Source organism: Phyllosticta capitalensis (assembly GCF_038381095.1).
Source record: "Phyllosticta capitalensis strain CBS 128856 chromosome Unknown BKA78scaffold_2, whole genome shotgun sequence".
Taxonomy (NCBI): Eukaryota; Fungi; Ascomycota; class Dothideomycetes; order Botryosphaeriales; family Phyllostictaceae; genus Phyllosticta; species Phyllosticta capitalensis.
The window spans coordinates 2786853-2800006 of record NW_027117440.1 but is presented as its reverse complement, the minus strand read 5'-3'; the positions used below and the strand labels follow the sequence as shown (position 1 = coordinate 2800006).

General features: G+C 53.1%; 4 protein-coding genes and 1 non-coding gene across 5 annotated transcripts; 4 read left to right on the top strand and 1 right to left on the bottom strand.

Moving 5' to 3' along the window:
• Positions 1-56: 56 nt before the first annotated feature.
• On the top strand, positions 57-1505 carry BKA78DRAFT_350251 (O-methyltransferase; the record flags this gene model as incomplete). The annotated part of the gene is made up of 5 exons (XM_066890957.1): positions 57-242; positions 292-415; positions 470-596; positions 645-1120; positions 1156-1505. The coding sequence occupies 5 exons, from the start codon at positions 57-59 to the stop codon at positions 1503-1505; spliced, it is 1263 nt and encodes a 420-aa protein (XP_066748242.1).
• Positions 1506-3596: 2091 nt separating this feature from the next.
• BKA78DRAFT_245755 (hexose transporter-like protein) lies at positions 3597-5273 on the top strand (the record flags this gene model as incomplete). The annotated part of the gene is made up of 3 exons (XM_066884152.1): positions 3597-3771; positions 3821-4498; positions 4561-5273. 3 exons carry the CDS (start codon positions 3597-3599, stop codon positions 5271-5273), a joined length of 1566 nt encoding a protein of 521 aa, XP_066748241.1.
• A 259-nt stretch (positions 5274-5532) lies between these two features.
• BKA78DRAFT_t47 lies at positions 5533-5614 on the top strand. Its single transcript has one exon. It is a non-coding gene; the product is annotated as a tRNA-Cys (tRNA).
• A 1045-nt stretch (positions 5615-6659) lies between these two features.
• BKA78DRAFT_292911 (uncharacterized protein) lies at positions 6660-8052 on the bottom strand (the record flags this gene model as incomplete). Its single annotated transcript, XM_066886123.1, has 4 exons — positions 6660-6851; positions 6903-7734; positions 7788-7934; positions 7991-8052. The coding sequence occupies 4 exons, from the start codon at positions 8050-8052 to the stop codon at positions 6660-6662; spliced, it is 1233 nt and encodes a 410-aa protein (XP_066748240.1).
• A 3045-nt stretch (positions 8053-11097) lies between these two features.
• BKA78DRAFT_85314 (putative necrosis-inducing factor-domain-containing protein) lies at positions 11098-11894 on the top strand. Its single transcript, XM_066893859.1, has 2 exons — positions 11098-11572; positions 11623-11894. The coding sequence occupies exons 1-2, from the start codon at positions 11227-11229 to the stop codon at positions 11859-11861; spliced, it is 585 nt and encodes a 194-aa protein (XP_066748239.1). The 5' UTR covers positions 11098-11226; the 3' UTR covers positions 11862-11894.
• The last annotated feature ends 1260 nt before the right edge of the window (positions 11895-13154 follow it).

Below are 13154 nucleotides of genomic sequence, written 5' to 3'. Positions count from 1 at the left end.
ATCATTAAAGCTCGCCGACAGGCCCCCGCCGAAAATGTCAAGAAGTTACCAACACCATGGAACCGGCCGACCACCAGCACGAGCTTCGCGCTCTCGCCGCCAATCTAACTGCTGCCGTCGATGCCCACGCCTCCCTTTCCAACTCTGACGTTCACAGCCGCAACAACCTCATTCGCCTTGCCAAGCAAATCATCAACCATGTCAAAGAGCCTCGTGAGACCGCCTTTGAGTACGCCGTCTCAGTCAGTTGCCCTTATCAATTCTTGATTACTCTTGACTGATCCAACTTAGATGGCTGAAATGGGTGCTCTCCGTGTCCTGATGGACTGGCGCGCCTTTGACTGCATTCCTGAAGACCGCGGAATATCATACGCCGAGCTCGCTGAAAAGGTTGACGCCGAGGAGCCGCTCCTGCGTATGATCAACCCTCCCACTCATGTTGATCTAAAGTTAACAACATGATCTGCAGGGCGCATGGCGTGGATGCTTGTCGCCACTGAGATGCTACAGCAGGTCGGAGAAGACCATGTAGCCCATACCAAGTTTTCAAAAATTTACCGCAACAAAGACCCTCAGGGCATCTTTTTCCAGATAATGTTTGGAGCACCGCTCGACATCATCTGACCTTTTCTGACGTCATGCAGGTTTGACGAAGGGATGGTGCCTTATACCCGGTTTCCCGAATATTTTCGAAAGTACGGTAGAAAGGAGCCCATTGAACCTACCGAGTCCCCCCATGGCTTCGGCTGGGGCCACGAGGGCAAGAACTTTTGGGAGATCATCGACGGCGAGCGTCTCGAAGATTTCAACACCAGCATGATGACTCTGGATTCCGTTGTTCCCGTGACTGGCATGTTTCCCTTTGGTTACATTCTTGAAAACGCTCACCACGTGGCTCCTGATGCACCGCTTGTTGTCGATGTTGGCGGTGGTCGTGGCCAAGCTCTTATGCGAATCCGCGAGGAATGTCCAGATATTCCAGCGGATCGTTTGGTCCTTCAAGACCGGCCAGAAGTGATTGAAGACGCAAAGCAAAAAGACGTACCCGAAATGAGGGGGATGAAAATGATGCCGCACGACTTTTTCGACCCTCAGCCGGCCAAGGGCAAGTACCGAGCCTGTTTTTTGAAAACATCCAACTGACGTCAGTAGGAGCCCTCATATACTACGTGCGCCGGGTCATGCACGATTGGAGCGACAAGTACAACGCTCAAATCCTTTCACATCTCCGCGATGCCATGACCTCACCGCAGGCACGAATCCTCATAACGGACCAAATCATGCCGTCACCGCCCACGACCCTACCCGCTCAAACCGATCTTTGCATGATGGGCTTGGGCGCTAAAGAGCGCACCGAAAAGGACTGGCATGCGCTTGCTGACATGTCTGGTCTCGAAGTGGTCAAGTTTTGGAGAAGTCCCAATACCGAAGTGGCGGTGATTGAGTGCAAAAAAGCCGACTGTCCACAGACAGGACGTCAGTTTGCAGGATGCAGGTACCGGTAGAAGCTGGCGATGACGAAGTTGAATGCTCTGCACAAGCGAGCTCGTCTGGAAGAGGAAAAGCTGGTCCAACTTTTTCGTAGCGGCCGACATGTGCGGTTGCCTCATTTCATGTTGTAAGATTGATGGATTGTCTCCGCTCTGGAAGCGTGTTTACCTTCTGTCCCTATATCATATTACCAGTTGTACATCTTTCCCAGTTTTGGAGGAACTTCAGTTCTTGCACAGCTTGTTTGAGAGAGCGAACTCCACGCACTTACCTCGAATAGGAAGCTAGATACCCGGATTGCTTCATCAAGCAGGAAACAAAAGTAGTCACAATATCTATCCCGCGATTGGTCGTGCAGAAAAATCTCAACCCACGGACTTACAACATTAAATCACCTCCGAGTGGGCACAACTCACCAAGACGACGCAGATCCCCCAACTCACCTATGTTCTCACCACCTCAACCCCATTCGCCCAATCAGCACTACTGCAGCGCTCCCTATAGTCGTGCACATTCTCAATCGTCGTGTGTCGGCTCTGCAGGGCATCCTTGCCCACCCCTGCCACGTATCCCCGCATAAGGTAGGCCCGCGTCGGGGGTGCGGGAAGTTTGTTCGGACCGGGCTCAGAGTCCAGACCGCACGGCTCGCAGCCAAAGAGGGCAAGAGTGACGTCGCTCACGCGCGGGTCTGCGCTGGCAGCAGATGGCTGTCATGGGAGGTCCTTAGTGCTGGTCGCTTGGCTCACAACGTATTTCGAGCTTAATCGCGTGTGAGGACTGAGGAGGTGCTGATTGTGGTGGTGGCGCAGTGCGAAAGAGGATTGGAGGATTCGGCCTTTTTTGACTGTTGTTCTCCTCTTGTTTATCGCTATTTCGACAGCGACGCCATTTCGATTCTCTTCCGCGCGCGTGCAACTTTCCATGGCCACGAGCAGCCCGTCTCAAGTCATTGCAGCTCTTCTGCGATTGTTCCTCATTTCTCACCACATCTCTGGCTCTCGATCGCCAAATGCCATCGCCCTGCCCGTTTCTATCTTGGTCGGCCGGCGCGGCACGCTCAGCAGCCATTATTCCGTCTCTTATGATCGGCCGTCGCGCGGCGGACCTGCTTCCGTCCCCGCAGATGACGCAAAAGGACGTCAGCCCTCATGGCTCGGATTCGCAACCGGAGCATGTGTAGCTCTGTCTGTCTTGGGGCTCGCTGAGCCGGGCACAGCAGACGTGCGGCGCGGCGTGGCATAGCGATAGAGAGCGAGAGGGCTGGGCGTGGCAGGGCGAGACATGATGAGTTGAAGCGCGGGAGCCGCGCATCGCTCTATTGATCTGAGTGGGCTCGACTGCCGTGGACGTGATCTTGGATTGAGGTGCGAAATGGCGTGGAGAGGTCGTTGCGCAGGGAATCTGCTGTCAAGGGATGTAGTCGCTGCGAGTGGGAGTAAAGTTCGGTGCCGACCTCTATCGTTGCACAGCTTATTCGTGACAGGTGAGAGCCGCAACGCCGGGCTAGCTGCCGTGACATGACACGACATGATCCGAAGCAGCTGCCCGACATTTCTGAAAAACATCGTGAGATGAAAAGCGGAAGAGGTGGTTCAAAGCTAATATGCAGCGCTTGAGTTGCTCGTTGAGGCAATGCAACCGCAGTGTCAGAGAAGGTCGTCGTCAGTGTCGATGGGGACAGAGCCTTGGAGCGATCTCCCGCGCGGAGAACAGTCCTCCGGCGGCGGAGAAAACTCCACCACGCCCCGGACATTCGTACACCGCACCGCTCACTCGTCGGCCGCTGGCGGACGGCTTTCCTCAAACGACGTCTCCGACAGCTTCTCTGCTCGTTGGGCCAACGATCGTCACCATGTGCGAAGAGAACCTTCAGAATTTTTCCTCCCGGTCTGCAGACTTTTCGTGCTCCCTATCTTTGTGCGTCGGTATCATGGCCTCGACCCACAACTGTTGTCCCTGGGCTTGGGGTTGTGGGCGGACGGACCATCTGCCCTTTTACTTGGAACCAGATAAATCCTGACCCTTGCCTGACCGTGGTTTTGAATGCTCCTCGGGCTCTTTCAACTAAACATCGTCGACATCCAATCCCTCCACCAATCGTCAAGATGGATGACCAGCAACCGGCCGAAAAAGTCAGCCCAAGCTCCTCTGGAGATGTGACCCCAGCAGTTCAAGAGAAGAGCAAGCGTAATGGTGGCGTGTCTGTTTTGGCGGTTTTCCTCAGTCTTGTTGCGTCCACTGGCGGCTTCATGTTTGGTTACCAGTCTGGTCAAATTTCTGGTATGTGCGCCGGCTATGATACTCCCGCGTAAATCCTGACCACTCCTAGGCTTTTTGGAAATGGACGACTACAAGCGCCGCTTCGGAGAGCCGCAAGCTGATGGTTCCCATACCTTCAGCGCTTCTCGTCAAGGAGCTATCGTCGGCTTGTTCAGCATTGGTTGTTTAATGGGATGCTTGACGGCTGGAAAAGTGGCCGACACTCTCGGCCGTCGTCTGACCATCTCTCTCTTCGCCTTTGTTGCAATCATAGGATCCATCATCGAGGTGGCTTCAACTACTCATTGGGCGCAGTTTGCCGTCGGGCGCCTGGTTGACGGTATGGGAATTGGTGCCCTCTCCGCAACGGTGCCCATGTATCAGTCTGAAAGCGCGCCACCCGCCATCCGTGGATCTCTCATTGCGCTGTACCAGCTCTTCGTCACGCTGGGCATTTGGTTTGCAGAGCTCGTGAATTTTGGAACCGAGACGCGTAGCGACAGCGGCTCCTGGAGAATCACCGGCGGTTTGTCGTTTGCCTTTGCCCTCATTCTGGGCATTGGCATCTTGTTTTTGCCCGAGTCCCCGCGCTATGCTTACCGTGCTGGCCGCGTGGACGAGGCAAGGAACACGATGGCTAGGCTGGCCAATCTGGAGCCGTACGACCCCGTGATTGAATCCGAGATTCAAGAAATCCAGCAGAAGCTTGATGAGGATAAGGCAAACTCTGCTGCCGGATATCCGTGGTGTAAGTCTCTTTGCGATTACATTAGGAGTGCTCAGGGGTTTAATTCTAACTTTGAAAAATAGACGAAATCTTCACTGCGCCACGCATGTTCTACCGCACTGCTCTCGGCGTCGTCATCCAGGCCGGCTCGCAGCTGACAGGCGCCAACTTCTTCTTCTACTATGGCACCACCATCTTCTCGGCCACGGGCTTGCAAAACTCTTTCGAAACCCAAGTCATCCTTGGCTCTGTCAACGTCTTTTGCACCTTCGGCGGCATTTACGTCGCGCAACGCTGTGGCCGCCGCATCTCGCTGATTGTCGGCTCCGCCTGGATGTTCATGTGCTTCATGGTGTTCTCATTCGTCGGCCAGTACCTGCTGAACCACGACGACCCGCAATCAACACCAACGGCCGGCAACGTTATGATTGTCTTCGCGTGCCTTTTCCTCGCCGCCTTCGCCACCACTTGGGGCCCGCTTTCATGGGCTGTCGTCGCCGAGCTCTACCCCTCGGCCTACAGGGCCAAGTGCATGGCGCTCGCCACGGCGTCGAACTGGCTGTTCAACTTTTTGATCAGCTTTTTTACGACGTTCATCACGAACGCGATTGACTACTTCTACGGTCTCGTCTTTGCTGGATGCTGCTTTGCGCTCATATTTGTCATCTTCTTTTTCGTCATTGAGTCTCAAGGTCGCTCGCTCGAGGAAATCGATACCATGTACACGCTCAAGGTCAACCCGATTACGAGCGCAAAGTGGAAGCCGCAAAAGGATGTCCCTGCGACAGGCGAGTAGGGTCAAGCGTGCTATTCAAGAACGCGTGAAAGGTTTGGTGTGGATCTATTCTTGCATTACACGTATAATGGGCGCGATTGTCGACTTTGAATACCATTTGCATTAGCATGTTGGCAAAGAAGGGGTTTTCATACTAGACAATAGAGTGGAGACATGGGAATAGAGATTTTAATCAAGAGACCGTGCATTTGCATGTTGCGTTATATAATTTTACAAAAGCACTCCCCTACCACACAGCGACAGAACGAGCAAACGTTTAGGGTTGGTGGTGTAGTGGTAACATGTGCCGCGGCTACAGTCGCTCCCGCGGTAAGTCCTAGGTTCAATTCCTGGCCGACCTACTCTCCTGCTGTGGAAACTTTTTGTTCCCTTGTCTTTTTGGACGCTGGGCGTGGGAGGTTGAAGTGTGGTAGCGAGTCCAGTCACCGGTTGGCCGTGCACGAGGCACCGTGACGCGTGGCGACTATACCACGCGGAATCCCGTCCCTGCCTTGACTAGCGGGAGACGGGGGCACAGTGTCGCAAAAGAAATGGCGACTCCAAGGCGGTGTGGCCTGCTGTAGCATAGCTTGCGCGCTTGTCGGGAAACGAGTCTCGCTTCTGTTCAACGAAGATCCAGTATAAGGAGGAGCAGTCCACCACAACATTAGTCCATTAGATATTAACTGGCCACCGGTGCAAAGCGGCCGTGAAGGTAACTATATACAAGCAAAGAGAACAGAACAGCCAAAAAAAATGCCCATCTTCGCCTCTGTACTCCGTTCCAACACGAAAAAAGTGGTCTATGTTCCAAAAGCAAAAGCGGCCTGACCTGTCGGTGTACCGTGGATGCAATTTCGCCTTCCTTTCCTGCCAAATTCAACGCGATCCGTTTACGATGATTCCGAAATACCGAAAATGGAAGTAGCGCCTGAAGGAGAAGAGACCCATGAATGAGAAGAAATTTGGCAGATTGCGGAAACTTTTGAGTCGCGATGTTGTAAAGTCGCTGTACTGGATGCGCTTGTTATGCTGCTTCTTTTCTTCATGCATTGAGCGCGGAGGAGCGGAGAGCATCATGTAAAATGACGCAAGGCACAAGGCGCAGGAACAGACGGGACTCTGGCCAACTAGACTGTTCAGGAATGGCCAAAATTGGAAGGATGTTGTACGCATAAGCAATGTTCTTTTCAGCGGTGCGAGGTACGCGAAGCAACAACGATGCTCACTTTCTTGCAAATCACTTTGTCAACGCGGAAAGCACGAATAAAAGGGGGTTCGATCATGCTGATTCAATTTTGCTCGCTCGCTCGCTTTCGTCGTACTCTTGTCGTCAACATCGTCATCTCATCATTACGCGAGCACTGATTTTCCTCTCCAGCTTACACTCGGCGCTTGTCGGTTGTCTTACATCACCCGAACAAGATCGGGTGGTGGTGGTGGCGGCGGTGGCTCGTTAATCATGCTTTCGCTGCACAGAAGGTCCAACAGGTGCTGCCCGTAGCTGGGCGGCGTGAGCGAATCGGTGGACCACATTGCCGAGGCATATGGGACGCTGGGTGTTGGGAGGAAGAGCTTTGGGCGAAACTTCATCGTCATCTGCTATGTGTCAGTCGAGCAACGCAGATGGAGGTGAGTAGGCCAACGAACCTCACTGGAATGCTTGTCGGCGTTGATCAGCTCGACTGTGATGTAGAGCAAATGGCGCGCCTTGATGCGCTCGCTGTCAATGTCTTGCACCGCAATGAAAGGCTCCTTGGGCACCGGCAGCTCGACACGGAAGCTGAGCGCCTCGTCCTCCAGCACGACAGGTGCGTCGGTGCTGAGTTCATCATCCGACTCAGAATACTCCTCATCTTCTCCGTTGACATCGTGGATTGACGCGCTTCTCCTCTTCTCAACCACGTTGGGTTCCGCGCGCGTTGTTGTTGTCAATACCGATTTCTTCGAGCTGTGGTTGCGCCATGGCTCGCCGTCTTTGTAAATGATGAGCAGGACCTCTTCGACAAGATCGAGCCGGATCTTGCCAATCTGCAAGCCACGCTGCAGCGGCGTCAGGCGAAAGTCGATGGGGATGCCGTTGCCGATGTACGCGTAAGGGTCTTGCAGCGACACGGTGTAGCTGAGCTTCTCTGCCCACACGTCCTGGTGGATTTGTTGCGGGAGGAAGTTGAGCTCTGGCCCTGGGAGCGGTGGAGCTTTGATGATGCTGACTTGCTCTTTGCTATGCAGGTCTTTTGATAGAATCCCCGTGTATACGGTTGCGCTGACGTTGTATTTTACATAAGTGCTCTCTAGTCTTTCTACAGTTTCTGGCAGCGCGTTGGGGTCGAGTGGGAACGAAAACGGCCATCGGTACGTTCCTGACTTGAATCTGGTCCCAGGAAGTCGGCCTTTCGAGGTCTCAAAGAGAGTTTGCTGGAGCAGGATGACTCTTTCCCGCTGCTTGACATATGCAGGGGTCATCGAGTCGGTCATCCATCTGGTCAGAAGTTAAAATGGCGTCACAAACGGTGAAACTGGGGTCGTGCATACCCGACTTTGCGCACGCCCTCGAGGGTAATTTTGATTGCGTTGATTGACAGTCCATGGCGGACGTGGAGGGCGACTTGGCCGCAAACATTGACTTTTTGTCTCTCACAGTCCTGTTGGTTTTTCAGGACTACTGTGGAAGAGTCTAGTCTGTGCCTTTGGTCAACTGAAAGAACTTTGACACCTCAGGGAATCTTCATGCTCACATGATTTCCAGCTTGGCCTGTACCATTTCCTCGGCTTGTGCAGTACGCATAAAGGGCCTCATGTTTTCCAAATGCTGGGGGGTTGTGTCGATATATAGAAAGTGAACGAGGGTCCAATAAATCGATTTTCTCCAACTAGCTCAACAACAAGGAAAAGTGTGTGACGTTCCAGCGACGACGGTAGTAGCAGCAGCAGCCGAATTTTGCGCTTGATGCGGGTGGCACATTAGAGATCGGCAGCACTTGCACCAACCAAGCAGCGGGGAATGCGTGCCCGCGACGGCGCCCTCACAGACCGGTTGCACTCAGAATCGACAAACCCTTCTGGGCCTCTAGTGCTCGACGCTACGCCGGCTCCGCGTGATGGTCATATAGTCTTCAAAAGTCGTGTGCGCAGCGTCACGTCGATCGGAACCCAACTATTCAACGTCCCTGCTGTGAGACCTTCGGCGGGTGCGCTTCCCCATCGGGCATTCCGATCGCCGAGTCGAGACGTCGTGGATGGCGTCCAGGGTCTCGGTCCATTGCAGCGCTGCACGCGCCTATGGACCGCTCCGATGTTTGTCGTTCGACCTGCTGTCCGCCGTCTCCGTAGCGCTTCGACCGTCTGCCGGTCGAGAGCGACGTCGTCGTCACGTCGTGCGAGATGATGTGCGATGCGGTGGGGTTGAGGTGCAGCCTAGTACCTGCAAGGCAAGGGATATGCTAACACGACCATTTCATCATCACCCGAGTCGTCTGCCTGTCTGCCCGAGGACGCGTACGACGACGTTTCGGTCAAGCAAGAATTTCAAGTTCTTTTTTTCTCCCGGCTGCGCTTGCGCTTCGAAGACAAGGACTATTTTTCCCTTTGTGGCACAGTCGCTCCTTCCTTTGGTTCATGCTGATCATTGTTACCATCCGATTTGCTCTTTTTCTTTGAGCGCCATTTCATGTGCTTCTGAGCGACAACCTGGAAACGCTCTCGATGACGAATTTGGTGGGAGAAGACGTTGTGTCAACACGAGAATCCGGCCAACTCATGCTCTGAAAACATTTTGAGGCGCAAAGAAAGGCATCCACAGAGCCGCTAGAGAACCAGATTTAGTTATGTGCTCAACAAGGGATCAAAAAAACTACCGAACAAAGTTATTTTTACTCTTCAGGGTTCATGCATCGAATCGAGGACCCAATCAACTTGGCCTTTTGTTAGCGGCTGATGAGGATGTCGACTCAGAGGGATGCGCCTGCTCAGCTCAACTTCCAGAACACTTGATCGAACATGTGCGGAAGGACTGAAGCCGTTGTAGCGCAGTGGGGGATTCGATATAGCGCAAGGATAGTTGTGGTCAGTGCGGAGGATACTATTCCGGACCACCGGCATCTCCCAGGAAAGAGAGAATCTGGAGTTGTAGTCTTGAAAATATGCATAAGAGCTTTTTGGAGTGAAGAGGACAACTGCAAGACACTGACAATGAAGGAAACAAGGAGAACCTCGGCGCCGCGATAGAGGCAAACGGACAGCACCCAAGCTCTTTCAGGAGCTCATGGCGCGGAGCATCCGCGGCCTGTCATCCCACAGAAACGAAGTATAATTGTTTGGTCTTGGGACTATTGCGCCAGGCTCAAGAGGAGGAATGCCTTTACCTGCGTAAAGGCCGGATGTGAAAGCTTGAAAGTAACAACCTTGTGGCGGGCAGCCTTGGTCTCGTGTACGAGTTACGAGAGGAGCCGGTTGAAATGTTGCAGCTCCGTTGTCTCTTTCATCGACAACCTCTCTTGTGATCAGTTCTTAGCCGCGCGGTTGAAAGACACTCGTCTCATGTGCAGCAGAGTTGCCTCTTTGGGGTGGTTTTACGCATGTTGTGGTGTTTGGGCATGTCTGCCGTTTTGCTCCACCTTCTCGCGTCTCCACAGCGCGCGCGTCCGAGCGTTTAACGTAACCGCCCGATCTCCCGACGGCGAAGCGCGAAGCGTGGGCGCGTGCCCACCTTGATTTCAACATCATCGGATGAACTTTGACCATGCAAGATTGAGTCTGTCCGTCCAACCCTACTGGCCCTCGACGAAGCTTCCATAGCGGCATGCGATAGCGGCAGCTATTTTGGCAGTCAATGTCTCGCGAGTCTCGCGTCTCAATGGCAATCATTGGCATCCGCTGCCGTGGTAAGTAGGTAAGAAGAATGGGGCAGCAATGACCGAGGCATGGCGTTGGACAGAGGGTTTCCCAGCATAGTTAAGCTTTTCTCCGGGTAAAGATCAATGATCTGGAGATGGCTGCGTAGCTGCAAACACACCCCGGCATGGCTGTGCAAAGCCCGACGAGCCGGCGAGAGCGGGGGCAGAGAATATTGGTGGCGGTGGTTTTTGGAAAGATGGAATTGTTGTCCTGCATCGTGGCACAGTCGTGTTGTGTCGTGTCATTGTCTTGTCGCCCGTCTTGTTTAGGTCTTGTCATCATCTTGTCGTCGTCGTCGTCACCACTTCGTCGAATGCTTGCCGTTGTTGCATGCCCGACCAAATAGGTGAAAAAACGCATTTGAAGGTCATGGGGAAGCTCTTGTTTCGTTTCCGCCGCACGTAATAGGCAATAGGCAATTGGTGACAGCGACACAACTCACGTGATGCATGCTTCCAATGATTGCCTATTTAGGTTTAGCGTAAGAATCTTTCCAGAAATCAACGACTCTTCTTTCCAACTCCTCCGCCTGCCCCAGAAGGCGCTTGTCAACACGCTACTTGCGGCCCGGTGCTCGCCTCGCTCCAGGACGTTGCATCGGTGTCATCTCACGCCGTCCTCCGCCATGCCAGAACTCGAGGCTGAATGGAACGACAGGCTAATCCAGTGGATCGCCTGAAGGTGTTCCGTCAAGCTCCGTGGAAATTGAGCAAAGGCGTGAGCTTGAAGTCTAACGAATTGATGCCGCCGCTTTGACCTCTGTCCATTTGCTAATGCACCAAGGAGAATTCGGATAGTGACAGCGATGTAGCCTGTCATCTACCAGGAACTGAACCTTGACAAGGTTCAGAAACACGAAGAGCATAACGTTCTTCATGGCCAAGCTAAGATCCGCTTCTACCGAAGACCAGCCTTCATTGATCGTTTCTAATTTGATTGTGGCCATCACTTGCACCTATTGTTAGGATGTACGAGTATATATACAGAGATACTGTCCTCTGTCATTTTTCTGGTCTGTATCACATTTCTGGTCCAGTCAACTACGCTACAACTACGTCAAAAAGTTCACTTCGACAAAATGCGTTTCGACATCACCCTCATCGCCGCCCTCCTGCCATCTGTATGTTTGGCAGGTGTCGCGTATGGTCCCGGCTCTAAGAAGACCAGCGGCAACGAACCACAGGCGGCCAGCCTCATGAGCACGGAAGGGGGCGACCAAAACAACGGCCTGGTCAACGACCGCGCTGGGACTCAGGGTCCCGGCAATGACTGTGGATCCTCGACCTTCGCGGAAATCACCACCGGAACGCCCGAGGACAAGCCTTCAGTTGAAGACTGCCGGGAGCTCGCTAAGCGCACCGCGCCTGGCGACCACGAGTGGGTTGTGCCCACGTCGGGTCGCGAAGTTGTTCGCTACAACACTTGTAAGTTTACTTGGTTTCTCTCTCCCCTGCGATAGCTGACAGAAGATTAGGCGGTTTCTTTGCCACTGCTCAAGGTCGTCCCGGTGTCATCGGAAATCTTGATATCAGCGACTTGATCAACAGCTCCATTGACAAGTATGGTAGCAAGGGCTTCATTCAGGTCAAGGGAGGGTACAAGATGTTTGTCGTGTCTGCTGGCGGTGGATTGGCTTGCGACAACCCTGAGCACACCAAGGGCGTTGCCGTCCAGGTGGACTGGAACATCAGCAAGACCAACAGGAAGGATTAAGTGGCAGGAACACAGGTCGGATGGGTTGCATTCTTTCCTTTTGATCGTGTTGCTCAGCAATGTAGTCAGAAATATCCTTTCTCAGAAGCACAATCAATAAGAGATTGTCTAATGCTTGACTCTTGGTGCCTCTTAAAGCAGGTGCTGTCCTCACATCGCTTTTCACGTCGCAAACATTCACACCAATTTTGCACGGGCATTTTGTGACGTCTCTTTGAACAAGATGTTGGCCGCACGATAGACAGTAATGCGGTCTCGAACGAAACGAGCGTGCATGCAACACCAGTCTGCGCCACCAAATGTACTTTCGCCACAGCAACCCCTGTTCATCTCCCCTATCACCGCCACTGCTCTCAGTGCTGGGGCAGGTGGATAGCTTGACGCCGAACACATAGAGAAGTGTGCATCGAAACCAATTCCCATCTTGAAGGTCGAGCCCTACCCGAGTAGGAGACCGACAGCGTTGTCCAGGCAGGCTTCCGTCTTCAATCGGCAATAGGTATGTGCACTTCATTTTCTAGTAGCAGGAACTTGCCGAATCCTCATTCCAAAGAATGAAAACTACGCTTCATATTTCTTTGCTGCACGTCACTTCCAGTTATGGACAGCCCAGGCTGCTATCAACGCTCCTAATTTCGCTCAAACTCTACGCCTAATTCTTTCGCGTATCAAAGTTTTTGATCGTTCTCCTCTGGTCGCGACTACTTTGAAAGTTCGCGATCCACAAACGCTCTGTTGAATCGTTTCTCAGCCACTCGTTCAAAGACTCGCGACCAAGACCTCCTCGTCTTTTGCCGAATGCGCACAAGCCAATCTGTTTGAAAGTTTTACAGCAGGTAGGTTTTCCACTGGTGGTTGGCAAGCACTCTCTCCTCAGTTGCGCAATCGCGCAACCCGTCCGACTACTCTGCAACGTCCCGGTTGTGCGACATTAGCTTGGCAACAAAAAGAGCCGGTCATCTGGTGGAGAGAATCTGGAAGAGAATCAGCAATTCGATGCGCGGAGTTAGCCTTGAGGAACAGTGTTTTGCGAGATGAGCGATAATAAGGCGGCAAGTCGCTCCAATCTTCGGAAAGACATCACCAATCCCGTCGTTTGACGGCCATTGCCGCCGTTCGCACCTAGCCGACCACGAGCTCACCTTCCGCAAAGGGAAAAAGTCGGTGCGATTCTGTCCAGCCGTCGGGACGCTTACACAAGCTCACAAAGATTTTGGCACAACACACAGTGACGATCGAAGTGCACGTACTCTATAACTGCATCTGAGCCAACCAAGCCAAACATGTCGAGAA

Excerpts from the sequence above, each read along its gene's own strand:
- BKA78DRAFT_85314 (XM_066893859.1), top strand. The coding sequence starts at position 11,227 with ATGCGTTTCGACATCACCCTCATCGCCGCCCTCCTGCCATCTGTATGT. Across the intron at positions 11,573-11,622 it reads AGTTGTTCGCTACAACACTT|GCGGTTTCTTTGCCACTGCT; the intron begins GTAAGTTTACTT and ends ACAGAAGATTAG.